General features: G+C 58.5%; 1 protein-coding gene across 2 annotated transcripts; it reads left to right on the forward strand.

The window, feature by feature from the left end:
• Nucleotides 1–834: 834 nt before the first annotated feature.
• On the forward strand, nucleotides 835–6,597 carry VTN (vitronectin). 2 transcript variants are annotated; one of them, XM_006118017.4, is made up of 8 exons: nucleotides 835–987; nucleotides 1,448–1,567; nucleotides 3,170–3,451; nucleotides 3,889–4,028; nucleotides 4,400–4,556; nucleotides 5,005–5,157; nucleotides 5,748–6,032; nucleotides 6,404–6,597. In XM_006118017.4, the coding sequence occupies exons 1-8, from the start codon at nucleotides 927–929 to the stop codon at nucleotides 6,499–6,501; spliced, it is 1,296 nt and encodes a 431-aa protein (XP_006118079.2). In that variant the 5' UTR covers nucleotides 835–926; the 3' UTR covers nucleotides 6,502–6,597. The 2 variants fall into 2 exon arrangements, with proteins under 2 accessions (XP_006118079.2, XP_075760576.1); XM_075904461.1 differs by having other exon boundaries at nucleotides 860–987; nucleotides 1,421–1,567.
• Nucleotides 6,598–15,819: the final 9,222 nt, after the last annotated feature.

Raw genomic sequence — 15,819 nt, forward strand, 5'->3', positions numbered from 1 at the left:
GAGAGAGGCTCAGACATCACCAACGCGTAGTTCCAGCCATTTGCCGTCTGACCTGGGGGGTCACTTGGGTCCCAGTTTGAAACCTGCCCAGCGCGCTAGACAGTTCCTGGCTCCGAAAGGGAAGCGGCGAGTCTCACAAAGCCTTCCCCCGGAGCTGGGTCTCATAGTGGCCACACACACGTCGGTAACACCGGTGGGAACTGAGGCGAACGTTTGACCGTCCCTGGGCTGGGATAGTTCCGTCGGGTTGGGCGGTTGGGTGGTGCATGGTGCTGGGTGGGGCTGGCGGCCTGTGGCGCACAGGTCAGACGGGTGGGCTGGTGCTCCTTTGGGGCCTTCAAAGTCTGGAACAACTCTCGCCTCCCGCCCAGCTGGGAGCCAAGGCAGAGGCTCGCTAGCAGCTCCTTTTTGTGGGGCGGCAGCTGTTTGGAAGAAGGCTCCAAGGGCCATGCCAAGCAGCAGGTTTCAAGCCTGGTTCGAGCTGGCACGATTGAAGCTGCCAGCAGCTTTGTGCACAGAGCTTGTGTTAGTCCATGCCTAGCACACACCGGCAGAGCCAAACCTGGGCCTCCAGCAACTTCCCACTTGAGCTACAAGCCAGCTGAGGCTCAGGGGAGGCTGCAAAGCAGACTCAGTCTCTCGCTCTGTACGTGGGCTAGGTGCCACGGCAAGAGACAGCACACCCAGACGATGTGGGTTACACCAGCTATAGACAGGCCCCCAGAGCAGGGTCCCAGAAGGCCTCCAGTGGGGGAGGGGGAAGCTGGGGGGTCAGTCACCTCTTGCTCTGTTGATCTCTGACCTTCTGTTTGTTTTCTCCCTGCACTGGGGCAGGCTGAGCAAACAGTGAGTTCCTGGGACGGGAGGCTGCAGAGCCTCAGCCTGCCCAAGCAGCCAGACCAGGTCAGCTCTCCCCGCCGTGCACCATGAGGCTGCTGGTCCCAGCACTGCTGCTGGGTTTGCTCCGTGGGGCTTTGGCAGCTGAAGGTGAGTCTCTGCTCATCCCGCTGCTGGACGCCCTGCTGGATGCTTCAGTTCAGGGTGTCCCTAACTCCCACTTGCAGCTAGCGTAGGGAGACAGTGGCTAGATCTGCTGGGCTTTGGGGGGCAAGGGGCCCGGGAGAAAGCAGCAGGTGAGTTCCCTGCTGGGGTTCTGGCTGCGGTGGCTCGGCAGAATCTCTCCAGTAGCAGCCGGCTGCTGCCCCCACAGACCTGCATTGGTCACCCATCACAGGCCCTGGGGGAGGGGGTGCTAGCAGTCAGCCCCCCTCATCTTCAGAGAAGCACACTGACGAGCGGGGAGGCCGAGGGGCTGGGCGCCTGGGCGAGGGCTGAAAACGGCCCTGGCCTCTTTGCACCAGCATGCAGCCAGCACTAGCAGTCGGGGCTGCTGGCGCCTTGGCTCATTTCTGGTGTGGAGGGGTCGCTGTGCTCACTGCCCTTTCAGAGTCATGCGTCGGCCACTGCGAGGACGGCTTCGATGCCCAGAGGAAGTGCCAGTGCGACGCCCTCTGCACCTACTACCAGAGCTGCTGCAGTGACTATGTCAGCGCCTGCAAGCCAAAAGGTACCTGTCCCCTGCAGACCCCCAGGCCTAGCCCCCACCCCGCACCAGGGAACAGGCACAAGCAAGGTTCCCTGTGAGCTGGCACTAGGGCGGCAGCCCCGGAGAGATACAGGTGCTGCCCAGCTGATTTGCAGCACATCCACAGTGCACACAGCTGGCAGCAGCTGTTTCTACTGTTGGTGCACATCGTCAGGTGCCTTGGTGCACATAAAATGTATTCCGCACATGGGGAGAAAACATTAGAGGGAAAATTGGACACAAGTCAAGCCCTGTTGCCTGGCTGGTAGCAGAAAGGTGCCGGACTGGGTACAGGGTTTGGGGGAGTCACCAGGCCCTGCATCCCCATCCGCAGCCAGACGTGACACTCAGCCGGCAAGCAGAACAGAAGGGTTATTGGGTCCCAGGGACACAGCGAAACACAGGATCGATGTTAACACAGAGACCCAGAGCAGGCGGCCTTATTCCTCTTGGGGGAAAGGGGTCCCGGGCCCTTGCTCCCCCTTTCCTGCCCTAAGCCCCGTCTCAGATCCTAGCCCCACCAAGACTGCCCCTTCCCCCAGGCCCTCGTCCCCAGCCTGGTGTCAGCCCAGCCTACCCTTTGTCTCCCTTCCTGGGCAGAAATTGTTATCTCCCCTGCCTAACCCTCTGGTTTTAGAGGTGTAATACACTTCTACAGTGAGTCACCCCCTCCTCCAGACAGTGCTGCCCTGCCCAGAACAGCAGGAACCACACAAAGCAACACGGCAACATGATCCCCGCTACACGATCCCCCCTACGCCCTGTCTCAGAGACACGAGCCCCGCTACATGACCCCCGCTACGCCCTGTCTCAGAGACACGATCCCCGCTAAGTCCCGTCTCAGCCACACGATCCCTGCTACGTCCCGTCTCAGCCACACGATCCCCGCTACACGATCCCCGCTACACGATCCCCGCTACGCCCTGTCTCTGCCACACGATCCCCGCTACGCCCTGTCTCAGAGACACGATCCCCGCTACGCCCTGTCTCAGAGACACGATCCCCGCTACTCCGTCTCTGCCACACGATCCCGCTACGCCCTGTCTCTGCCACACAATCCCCGCTATGTCCCAGCTGAGAGACACGATCTCCGCTGCATCCCATCTCAGCAACACGATCCCAGCTATGTCCCATCTCTGCCGCACGATCCCCGCTATGCCACGTCTCTGCCACACGATCTCTGCTACACCCTGTCTCTGGCAGACGATCCTCACTATGTCCCATCTCTGCCACACGTTCCCCGCTACGTCCTGTTCCCCGCTACGCCCCATCTCTGCCACACGATCCCCGCTGTGAGGACGTGCCTGGGGTCAGCGAGTGCCGGTTCTTCAGGGTCTGGCCAGCGTCGCACGTGCGGCAGCCGTTTGCTGAGCTCCCTTCACTAAGGGGCCCTTGCGAGTTCCAAAGGGCAGAAGGGCCCCGGAGCCGAGCCTGATTCAGAGGATGGGGGACGTACGAAGGACCCTTCATCCCACGCTGAATGGGAGCAGTCTCCCGGCAGGGCTGGTCCCCAGCCAGGCAGTGCCCGGCACAGGGGCAGGCTGCAGCACCCCCAGGGCCCTGACCCTCTCTTGCCCTGCACAGTGACCCGCGGGGACATGTTCGCGTTTCCCGAGGACGACTACGTGGACTACGCCACCAACACTTCCTGGAGCGAAACCACAGAGACTGGGCCCACAGCCACAGCCCCAGAGCTAGTCAGTGTGGCCACCACGGATTCGGTCACGGTGCCTGACAGCGATGCCCCTCTGCTGGTCCCCAGCGTGCTGGGGGAGCAGGAGGAGGTGGTGGAGGAGGTGCTGTGTAGCGGGCAGCCCTTCGATGCATTCACCGACCTGAAGAACGGTTCTCTCTACGCGTTCCGAGGTAGCAGCTGGCGAGGGCTGCCCATGGGCACTGGGGGGGTGGGGAGGCTGGGTCAGAGCATGGCCCAGGGCTGCATCCATCTCAGGTCGCTGCTCGGCCAGATTCTGGGAGGCAGGTGGGTCTCAGCCCAGTTCGCAGGGGTCCCCGCCATCACAGCTGACACCAGCTGGGCCTTTGACAGCCAGGACTGATTGGCCTTGGAGCCTGAGTGCCCCACACAGGCAGACCCATGCCTGGGTCATGTGCTTTGCTGTGGCTGTCGTGGGCACGATGAGGCCAGGTTTGGAGTGGAGCCCCTGCCGCTAGCCCCTTTCACACTGCAGACAGGGCAGGGAGAGGCAGCTGGACCCAAAGCAGAGGGAAGGGGGTTCGGTGGTGCTGGGGGGGGTTGTGTGGGCACTACCGCCCCCCCTCCCCCGATCTCCCTTGTCCCTCAGGGAAATACTTCTACGAGCTGGACGAGAAGAGTGTGAGGCCTGGCTACCCCAAGCTCATCCGCGATGTCTGGGGCATTGAGGGGCCGGTCGATGCCGCCTTCACGCGCATTAACTGCCAGGGCAAGACCTACATCTTCAAGGTGGGGCCGCAGGACGGGCTGCCGCTGGTGAAAGTCCTGCCCATGCTGCTGCTGTGAGCTCCACTCGCTGCCGTCACCCCATCCTGCCCCAGCCCATCATGCTGGCCGCTGCCTGCTCCTTCGGGAGGCCCCACGGAGGGGCTGTGAGGCCGCGTCCCCCTGGCTGGGGTGGAGCTGACCTAGGGCTTGTGCACCCCAGGGGTGGGTGGGGCATGCAGTGAGGCACGCGCTCCCAGGCTGAGGGGTCATGGCCCAGAGTCTTTATGGTTCTTGAGTCCAGCTTGCCAGGGAGGGCCACGGCACCTGGACCCGGGCAGGCTCTGCCCAGCAGTGGCGCCCAGCTGACCCTGCCTGGTGGCTGTGCCCCCCAGGGCAGTCTGTATTGGCGCTTTGACGACGGGGCTCTGGACCCCGACTACCCCCGCAACATCTCAGAGGGCTTCCAGGACATCCCCGACAACCTGGACGCGGCCTTCGCCCTCCCTGCGCACAGCTACAGCGGCAAGGAGCGGGTCTATTTCTTCAAAGGTAACCGCGCTGCTCTCCTAGCCGCACCCCTCCCCCCTCAATGCCCCGGCCTTGGTGGCCACACGTGGGCTGTGCCCTCAGCCCCCAGCCTAGTGCTGGCTGGAGAACCCAGGGACGTGGAACCCTATCCTGGCTGAAGTTGGTGCTGCCAGCTGCAAGTACTCAGTGGTGTCTGGGCTGCTTGCTGCACAGGGTCCCGGCTCCTGCAAATGGGAAGCCTCTCCCTGCCCCAGGGCCCCTAATGCACCGAGACCAGCGCTGGCTGCGAGGCCCGTGGGCTGCATGCTGGCCAGTGGCCTTGGCCTGCTAAGCTGAGCTGCCTCATGCTGCCAGCCAGGCACCATGCCTGGGACACCCTGCCCTGCCCAAGCCAGCCCCAGCCCCAGCCCCAGCCCCGAACAGTGGGGGAGCGTCTCCCCCGCCAACAGGCTCCATGCCTTGTTCCCAGATGAGCACTACTGGGAGTATGACTTTGCCAACCAGCCCAGCCGGCAGGACTGCGAGCTGTCCTCCCCCTCGCTGGTGTTTGACCACTACACGCTCATGCGGGACGACAGCTGGGAGGACATCTTCCACCTCCTCTTCGGGGGCACCAAGCAGAGTGAGTGGGGCTGGGAGGGGAGCCATGGGCCACGGGGGGCGTTGGAGGTGGGGCCATGCAGAGAGGAGGTGAGGATTGGCAGGCCGAGCGGTGAACGTGACAGGCTGAGGGCCCCGGAGCGCGCTGGACCCTAAAGCCCCTCAGTGGACGCCAGATTCACAGGAGCCAGGGCCTCGGGAGCCTGGACAGGAGTGATGGCACCCAGCCGCAGGCAGAGCCGCCCCCCCCCAGCCCCAGCCTGCAGCCCCTGTCCCCCGCCGGCACCAGGCACCACCCACCCCCGCCACACACCAGCGGCTGCTTGTGTGAACTGGAGCCAGCTGGGGTCCAGCCTGGGCTGTGTGAGGCCAAGTGGGGAGGAGAGCTCAGCTCCACGCGGCAGGCTGGCCCGGCCACCATGTCTCTTTCCAGCCTGCTCCACTCCCTATCCCGGGGATCAGGGCAGCTCTGCCCCCCGAACTCCTTTCCTTCCCGGGGGTCCCCACTCCTTGGTCAGGGGCTGCCTCCCTGCTGGGCAAGGCTCTGCCTGTGTCTGGGACGCTGCTCTCCAGGCTGCCAGCCCTCATGCCCACCCCGTGCTGTCCTGCCAGGTGAGGTCAGTGGGCCGTGGACCATCAGCAAAGGCTGGCGGGGGGTGCCAGGCCACCTGGACGCTGCCATGGCCGGAAGGATCTACGTCTCCTCCAGGGCCAGCAGCTGGGCACGAAGGCGGAAATCCCGGCGGCACCGCAAGAAGTACCGGAGCCGGCGGCCAGCGGCGCCCAGCTTCTGGGACTGGCTGCAGGAGGAGTCCGACTCCTTGGACACGGACCCTGACTGGCTGCCTGGGGGCTCCCGGTGCCAGCCCATCCAGAGTGTCTACTTCTTTGTGGCAGGTGGGTCCCAGCGCCGGGCGTGCTCCACCCCCGCAGCAGGACTAGGCTTCAGCTTTGTCATGTGGCCTCCCCGGTCCCTTATGGCCACTCTCCCAGGGCCCTCGCTGGCTCCGGCGTGCTGCCCAGCCAACATGCCGGAGAGGAGAGCCAGAGCAGGCTGCACACGGCACAGGCTGCGCACAGGTCTCAGTCTGCCCTGGCGGGGCCCAGCTCTGGCCAAAGCCTTGAGCAGGGTTGGCTCTAAGCTTGGTGGGAGCTAGGGGAGCCGGCAGGGCCCCGGTTTGCTCCTGCTGCCCCGAGCTGCGGTCGAGGGTGGGGTGAGCAGAGCCCTGGGCCCTGCGAGACTGATGCTCTTGCCTTTCTCTCTGCAGACAAGTACTATCGGGTCAACCTGCGCACCAAGCGTGTGGACTCTGTGCGCCCTCCCTACCCACGCCCCATCGCGCAGTACTGGCTGGGCTGCCCATGAGCCGGAGAAGAGCCCCCAGCACCGGGCTGCTCCGCCCTGCCTCGCCATAGCAGTGAGGTCTTTGCTAAAGCCAAATAAACAGGAAGTTGGGGTCCAGCTGCAGCACATCTGGCTGGGGCAGCGGGAGCTTCGGGAGCAGCAGGCTTCTCAGCCTCTGACTCATGGCCACCCCTTGGCGGGGCCCCACCTGCCTCTCTGAAGCCTGACGGGATCCGGGGCCCTGTGTCCCAGCCATGCCCCGGCACTGAAAGGGTTAATGGTTCCCGGAGCCCTGGCTTCCCAGGCTGCCATACTGGAGCTTGGGGACAGGAGCCATTAGAGCCAGCCCCACTGGGGGCTCACCTCCCCAGCTGCAAGGGCGTAGCAGGGGACCAGAGGCCCCACTGGGCTGGTCCCTAAGGGTATGTCTACACTAGCCCCCTAGTTCGAACTAGGGGGGGTAATGTAGTCATACGGAGTTGCAAATGAAGCCTGGGATTTGAATTTCCCGGGCTTCATTTGCATAAAGCCGGCCGGCGCCATTTTTAAATGCCGGCTAGTTCGGACCCCGTGCCATGCGGCTACACGCGGCACGGACTAGCTAGTTCAGATTAGGCTTCCTATCCGAACCTGCTGTATGCCTCGTTCCAAGTCCCGGGCTTCATTTGCAACTCCGTATGACTACATTACCCCCACTAGTTCGAACTAGGGGAGTAGTGTAGACATACCCTGAGACTAAGGAGCCGTCTCCATGGGGACATGACTTCCACGGGAGCCTCTGCCCCACATGTCCCTTAGCCCCTCATGCAAAGCATGCTGGGAACGGCTTCTCCCTTCACAGGCACTCCTTGGTGCTGACCCCCCAGCCTGCCTGGGCAGAGCCAACAGGGAACCGGCCCTACTCTCCTTGGCGCCCTGGCAGGGATGGGACTGACGGCACAGCCGGCCCCTCCAGATGAGGGGCAGGGCCCTGCTGCTGGGCGTCTCTCTGGAGCAGACGCGCCAGTGGGCCTGTTCCTTCCTCAGGCTCCTGCAACACAAGCAAGGGCTGGGCTGAGGCTGGGCGGGGGCCGAAGTGGAGCACAGGCAGCCCTAGCTTGGGCTGGATGGATACCTGGAGGCTTCGCCCTGTGACAGTCTCTCATCTCTGGAGACTCTGGGCCAATGCTGGAGGGCTGGCAACTCCACCCAGTCCCTGGGCCTGGGGGCCTGCTCCGGCCTGGCCAGCCCCGGGAGCCAGAGGGTGCTGCTGGGGCCAGGGCTGAGCTGGGTCCTCCCACAGGGACCTGGAACCGCTCTGGGCAATGAGCCCCTCTTGTGGCGGCAGCTGGAAGGACCAGCAGAGCAGAGGCTGGCAACTGCCCTGGTCTGTCCCCGCCAGGCTGCGGGGGTGGGGCGTACCTGTGAGACCGGAGGCAGCGTCTGCAAGAGGAAGTGTGCCCATGAGAGGCCATGGCGCTGCTGTCCAGCTGGCAGGGTGCCCTGTGTGTGCACTGGGCTGGGCGCCAGGGCCAGGCTGGAACCTGGAGCAGGTGTCCTGATGGAAGGGAGTCGGGAATCCAGGCTCCATGGCCCATCGGTCCTCTGCCCTGTGTGCACGCTGGCTACCAAGGGGCTGGCTAGGCCCGCCAGCCCCTAAGGCGGGCATGGCGTCAGCCAGCTTCCCCAGAGCAGAGTGGAACCACACCCAGCCAAGATGCTCAGGCCCAGCAGCAAGCCAGGGACTCAGATGAGTGTCACCAAAGCCCAGGCAGCACAGAGCTGGGCACGCTGGGCACCTAGCCAGCAGCTCCACGGATCTGGTGGGGCCTGGCCTTGGCTGAGAGGCCTCCTGGAGCAGGAGATCCTGCAATACCCATCCGAGGGGCTCCCCAAACATGGCTGGTCTGCCAAGGTGAGTGCTTCCCCTTGTACCCAGCCCCCCCCCCCCGCACATGTTGAGTACCCCCCTGCACGCCCCCCATGCCCAGCCCACCCCCAGTGGCCCTCAGACCACGTACTGGCTTTGGAGGCCAGGGTGGCTGAACTGGAGGAGCTGAGGGAGGCAGAGAGGTACGTAGATGAAGCTTTCCGGGACACTGTAGAACTGTCCCACCTCCGGTCAGACAGCCCCTGCGCTGTTAAAGAGGATGAAAGGCTCAGGGAAGGAGAACAGTCAACGGGAGCAGAGGGAAACCTTCCCATAGTTGGGCCTCTCCTTCCAGATGTTGTTGGGGTAGCCTCTCGCACTGAGATTACCTCTCTGGGGAGGGAACTCCACTTGTTAGGAAAAGGCAGGTGTTAGTAATGGGAGATTCGCTCATTAGAAATGTAGATAGCTGCGTTTGCGATAACCGGGAGAAGCTCTGCCTGCCTGGTGTGAAGGTTGTGGAACTCTTGAGGCATCTAGATAGACTTAGGTGTAGTGCTGGGGAGGAGCCGGTGGTCGTGGTACATGTCGGTACCAATGACATAGGGAAGGGTAGCAGAGACATCCTGGAGGTCAAATTTAGGCTGCTAGGAAAGAGACTGAAATCCAGGACCTCTATGGTGGCATTCTCAGAAATGCTTCCAGTTCCATGCGCAGGACCAGGTAGGCAGGCAGAGCTTCAGAGTCTCAATGCGTGGATGAGACGACAGTGTAGGGAGGAGGGGTTTAGATTTATAAGGAACTGGGGAAACTTTTGGGATGGGGGAGCCTATACAGCAAGGATGGACTCCACTTAAACCAAGGTGGATCCAGACTGCTGGCATTTAACATTAAAAAGGTTGCAGAGCAGTTTTTAAACTAAGAGATGGGGGAAAGCCGATTGGTGCAGAGGAGCACATGGATTGGACACAGATGTCTCTTACAGGACAGTCTATTGATAGAGATTCTCTAGGTTTTAGTCAGGAAGAGAGGATGGAAGAGGATAAAGTATGGGCCAGATCAGACAAGAAACTTTCACATAAAAAAGAATCTGACACATCAGAAAAGGACAGACAACTAAACAGTGCAGGGCAGACAACTAAAAGTTTTTTAAGTGCTTGTACGCAAATGCTAGACGTCTAAATAATAAGATGGTTGAACTAGAGTGCCTCTTGTTAAAGGATTATATTGATATAATAGGCATCACAGAAACCTGGTAGAGTGAGGACAATCAATGGGACACGATCATGCCAGGGCACAAAATATATCGGAAGGACAGAACAGGTCATGCGGGGTGGTGGAGTGGCACTATATGTAAAAGAATAATATAGAATCAAATGAAGTAAAAATCTTAAATGAATTAACATGTTCCATAGAATCTCTATGGATAGTAATTCCACGCTCTAATAAGAATATAACAGTAGGGTTATATTACTGACCACCTGACCAGGACAGTAATAGTGATTATGAAATGCTAAGGGAGATTAGAGAGGCAATCAAAATAAAAAAATAATAGTAGGGGATTTCAATTATCCCCATATTGACCGGGTAAACATCTCCTCAGGATGAAAAGCAGACACAAAAATTTCTCGATACTTTAAATGCCTGCTTCTTGGAGCAGCTGGTACAGGAACCCACAAGGGGAGAGGCAAGTATCAATTTAGTCCTGAGTGGAGCACAGGATCTGGTCCAAAAGGTAACTATAACAGGACCGCTGGGGAATAGTGACAATAATATAATAAAATGTTAACATTCTTGTGGTGGGAAGAACACCTCAGCAGCCTAACACTGTGGCATTTAATTTCAGAAAGGGGAACTATGCAAAAATGAGGAGGTTAGTTAAATAGAAATTAAAAGTACAGTGACTAAAGTAAAATCCCTGCAAGCTTCATGGACACTTTTCAAAGGCACCATAATAGAGGCCCAACTTAAATGTATACACCAAATTAAAAAATGCAGTAAAAGCACCAAAAAAGTGCCAACATGGCTTAACAACCATGTAAAAGAAGCAGAGAAAGATAAAAAGGCATCTTTTAAAAAGTGGAAGTCAAATTCTAGTGAGGTAAATAGAAGCATAAAGAATGCCAAATTAAGTATAAAAAGGTAATAAGAAAAGCCAAAAAGGAGTTTGAAGAATAGCTAGCCAAAAACTCAAAAGGGAATAACAAAATGTTTTTTAAGTACATCAGAAGCAGAAAGCCTGCTAAACAGCCAGTGGGGCCCTTGGATGATGCAGATACAAAAGGAGCACTTAAAGACGATAAAGTCATTGCGGAGAAACTAAATGAATTCTTTGCTTTAGTCTCCACGGCCGAGGATGTTAGGGAGATTCCGAAACCTGAGCCGTCCTTTGTAGGTGACAAATCTGAGGAATTTTCACAGATTGAAGTGTCATTAGAGGCAGTTTTGGAATTAATTGATAAACTTGACAGTAACAAGTCACCAGGACCAGATGGCATTCACCCAAGTGTTCAGAAAGAACTCAAATGTGAAACTGGAACTACAGTATTAACTATGGTTTGTAACCTAGCCTTTAAATCAGCTTCTGTACCCAATGACTGGAAGATAGCTAATGTGGCGCCAATATTTAAAAAGGGCTCTAGAGGCAATCCCAGGAATGACAGACTGGTAAGTCTAACGTCAGTACCGGGCAAATTAGTTGAAACAATAGTAAAGAATAAAACTGTGAGACACGTAGAAGAATATAATTTGTTGGGCAAAAGTCAACATGGTTTCTGCAAAGGGAAATCATGTCTTACTAATCTATTAGAGTTCTTTGAAGGGGTCAACAAATATGTAGACAAGCGGGATCCAGTGGGTATAGTGTACTTAGATTTCCAGAAAGCCTTTAACAAGGTCCTTCACCAAAGGCTCTTAAATAAATTAAATTGTCATGGTCCTTTCATGGATTGATAACTGGCTAAAAGACAGGAAACAAAGGGTAGGAATAAATGGTAAGATTTCTGAATGGAGAGGGGTAACTAATGGTGTTCTGCAAGGGTCAGTCCTAGGACCAATCATATTAAACTTATTCATAAATGATCTGGAGAAAAGGGTAAACAGTGAGGTGACAAGGTTTGCAGATGATACTAAGCTGCTCAAGATAGTTAAGACCAAAGCAGACTGTGAAGAATTTAAAAAAGATCTCACAAAACTACATGATTGCAAAATGGCAAATGACGTTTAATGTGGATAAATGTAAAGTAATGCACATTGGAAAAAATAACCCCAACTATGCATATAATATGATGGGGACTAACTTAGCTACAACTAATCAGGAAAGAGATCTTGGAGTCATCGTGGATAGTTCTCTGAAGACGTCCACTCAGTGTGTAGCGGCAGTCAAAAAAGCAAACAGGATGTTAGGAATCATTAACAAAGCGATAGAGAATAAGACGGAGAATATCTTATTGCCCTTATATAAAACCATGGTATGCCCACATCTTGAATATTGCGAACAGATGTGGTCTCCTCATCTCAAAAAAGATATACTGGCATTAGAAAAGCTTCAGAGAAGGGCAACTAAAATGATTAGGGCTTTGGAACAGGTCTCATCTGAGGAGAGATTAAAGAGACTGGGATTTTTCATCTTGGAAAAGAGGAGACTAAGGGGGATATGACAGAGGTATATAAAATCATGACTGGTGTGGAGAAAGTGAATAAGGAAAAGTTATTCCCAGCACGAAACCGAGAACCACCGTCAGCCAGTGCTCTGCCCCACCCCCCACAGCGCCCTCTGCTGGGAGAAGCGGGGGCTGGGGTAACCAGGAGCTCTCCTCACAGCCAGTGCTCTGCCCCACCCCCCACCACACCCCCTGTTGGGAGAGCTGAGGGCTTGTGACCCGGGAAGTGCAGGAAGGCCCTGAGTGACGTCTGCCCAGCATGGTGGGAGGCACCTAAGGGAGTCTCACCTGGGCTACGGGCCCCATGAGGCTGTAGGTCTTTCCAGAGCCTGTGTGTCCAAAGCCAACAGCTGTGCAGGACCTGGGGAGGGGCGAGAAGAGCTGCTGAGCACCTGAACCATTCCCTGGAGGGGGCCTCTGGTGGGGGAGCCAGGGCATGCAGCATGCACAGCTGGGTGGCCCCGGACGCAGCAGCTCTGGGCCAAGGAGTGACAGTGAATCTGGCTGGGCGTGAGGGTGTGGTTGTAGTTACTGGGGAGGGAGTCACAAAATGGAGTGGGGCTGGTGGACGTTTGCAGCTGGTGTGGGTAGGTGGAAAGCTGCAGCTGGCAGCTGGGTAGAAGGCCATGGTGGGGGTGAGCCAGCAGGGGACCATGTGCATGGCTGGAGAGGTGCAGGTGAAGTGGCAGGCTGCAAGGGGGGACATGCTCTTCACTCCGGTTTGCCTCAACCTCCCCCATTTGCTGCCAGCTTGATAAGTCGCTTCATCCGCTGCCTTCAAACAGCTCTTCCTGGGCCGCGCCTGCATCGAACACCGCACTTAACCTGCAGGCCAGCTCCTGCCCAGCTGCATGCACCTGGCACATGGAGAGAAGAGCTGGCTCAGGATCAGGCCCACTCGGGCCAGTGCCTGGCCTTGGCCCCTCCAAGGGGGACACATAGACAGTGTCCCCAAGACAATGCACCACACTCTGGTCTCCTCTGCGGAGCTCTGGGCAGGTCAGGGGCCAAATCCTAGCCCAAGGGAAAGGCATCATTCACCATGCAGGAACCCCCATGACCCCAGGGACCTGGACTTGGCTCCTTCACCCATCAGCCCCTCTTCCTTCGGCTCCCACCCTGGGCTTCACCCCAGTCTCATCTGGGCCCCTCGTGCTTTGTGGCTGCATTGCTGCTCTACTAACCTAACACCTGTGTCCCAGGCGTGGCCCCCGCCCCCACTGCCCGTCTGTGCCCTCCCTGCTCCCCTAGGCACAGCCCTGCCCCTTACCTGACACCCACCCAGAGACGCGTTTCCTTCCTGTTTAGGGGACAATCCTGTTTGCCTACTGGGCTCCTGGGGAAAACAACCAGGGTGGAGAAGGGACCCTGGCACCATCCCCCAGGGACAAACAGCCCCAAGCCATAGGAGGGCTGGGGACCAGCTTGCTGGGCCATGCAGCACTCAGGCTTTGGGCTCATTCTCTCTGGGCTCCAACACCCTGCAGCCCCTCCCCAACTGCAGCACTGAGGCCTGCTACTCAGGTATGTGGTTAACCCTTCCACCACCAGAGGGCAAGGAGCACCCCAGGCATGGTAGGAGACTCCAGGGCCTCCTTGGTTGAAGGGACCTGTGGTTCTTTTCCCCGGCCAGCACAGGGTGCCCTCACCAGCCTTAGCTCCTCAGCGCCCCAGAGAGCTGGGGTGGCTTCTCCACTAGCTCCCGCCCCCCCTCCCATGATTTCCAAATAGACTAGCTCCCGAGGCTCTGGCTTACTGCTCAGTAAGATGTAGTGGCTTGGCTCCTGTGCCCCACTTGGGCTCCAGTGCCTGCTGCAGCTCCGGCTCCATCTCCAAGTCCTGCAGCTCTCTTCTGCAGGGTGAAATCTGCAGTTCTTGGGCTGCCCAAAAGCCCCCTTCTCCAGCCAGAATTACCCCCAGCCAACACAGAACTGCCCAAACAAAACAAGTGCTAGCGCTCAGGTAAAATATTCACCTGCACCAGCTTCGGGAGCTGGTAGGGCTGCCAGGTGTCCGGTTTTGAACCGGACAGTCCAGTGTTTGAGCTTTCTGTTCCGGAAACAAATGGAGAAACTAGAACTGAGAAAATATAAATGTCCGGTTGTGACGGCGCGTTGGGGGTTCCCCGTCTCCTGCACCCCGAAATGGCACAAACAGACTGCACCAGCCAGTGGAATTGAGGGTGGTTTATTGCTCCTCCAGCACAGCGCAGCACAGATGTAATCTGGTTACAGTAACTGGGGCTAAGAGGCCTCAGTGCCCCCCCCCTTGAGATAGGGGAGTCCCAGCCCCCTCCCCAGCTCCTTATTCCCTGCCTTCCAGACAGGAACTAACCAACCCTCTTCCAGCCCTGCCCCCCAGCCAGGGCAGCATCCACCTCCCTTTGTTCCTCTCCATGGGGGGTGTCTGGCCACTGGTTCAACAAGTTTGGCATTACCTCTGCCTAGCGAGGTTTTCCCTGCTGGGTCTTGCTCCAGACAGCAGGGGTCACCACATCCCAGCAAGTACCCCCACTACGTCACACCGGTATTTTCTAAATAAGATGGAAAGTAGATTGTGAAGTAATGTCAAGTGTGTCCGGTATTTTTGTTGAAACCATCTGGCAACGCTAGGAGCTGGTCCCTCTCCCAGGCCTGGCTGGGAAAGTGGCCTGCTGCAGGGGAAACTCCTGAGGAGAAGGGGTCCCCTGCTGTTGGAAGCTAGCCAGAGCCAGCCCCTTTTAAAGGGCCTCAGAAAGAAGGATCAACTCCTGCCGGGGAGAGCCAGGCTGCTGCAGTTGGGGTAGCCAAGGCTGGAGGAAATGCAATGTGGGGGCCTGGCACAGAACAGCTTCACACTGCTCATTGGCAGCACTAGGTACCCGGTCAGGTGTCCTGTGAGTCCTCCCCACACAGATGGCCTGTCCCCCTGGGCCCAGTGTCGCTCTAGCTGCCCTGGGTAGGGGTCCCTGCACCCACTGCAGTGGCCGTGCCACTTGTGTTCTCTCCCCTTCACTGCTGGCATGTCCAAGGAGTCTTGGGCCCACTGACCCCTTCCTCTCCTTCCCTCTGCCCACTTGGCCAATTCATCGTCCAGCCCGTGGGCCTGTGCCAGGACCAGAGCAGTGCCTGGGAGGGGGAAGCCGTGCCCAGGCTCTGGGCAGGCGCGTCTCTGAATGCAGGCAGTGCTTCACCCCCCTGGGTGCCCCAGTTAGCACCGGCCAATGGGCAGCGTCCTAAGGACAGAGCAATTGAAGGCTGGGTCCCACCCGTACCCCCTCCAGCCCCACACTCTGGTCCTAGCCATGGCTAGTACAGCCGCAGGTAGGAAGAGGAGCCCTGGCAGCCCCATGCTGAGCAGTGCAGGCCAGAAGGGCTGAGGGCCCTGGGAGGCAGCCAGCCCACTGCTGACACCAACCATATGCCACAGACGAGCCCTACACGTGGCCTTTTGTCAGGCCCCCTCCCCTCCCCTCCCCGGATCATTGCTTAGCTTTTAAACTCCAGCTACACCCTCTGCAACCCGTCTTTAGGGCGGAGCCCCATGGAGGGCGCGAGGCGCTGCGCTCGGTGCCTAGGACTGCCCTTCCTCTGCAGCTGGGACAGCTTCTGGGCCACCCCTCTCCCCACCGGCAGGCAGGGCCCGGCCACTCACCTGGCTGGAGCGAGGGGCGGCGCCAGGCAAAGTTCCTTCCCGGGGCCCTGCGGGCTGGGAGACAGCATCCAGGAGCGGCTGCCAGGGCCCGGGACCCAGCAAAAGCCGCCCCGCCCTACGGAGCCCAGGCTCAGGCAGGAGAGCCAGGGCGGCCGGCTGGGATCCCCGAGGGAGGCGGCTGGGGCGGAGCCCGCG

This window comes from Pelodiscus sinensis, chromosome 21 (genome assembly GCF_049634645.1).
Source record: "Pelodiscus sinensis isolate JC-2024 chromosome 21, ASM4963464v1, whole genome shotgun sequence".
In the NCBI taxonomy this organism is placed as follows: Eukaryota; Metazoa; Chordata; order Testudines; family Trionychidae; genus Pelodiscus; species Pelodiscus sinensis.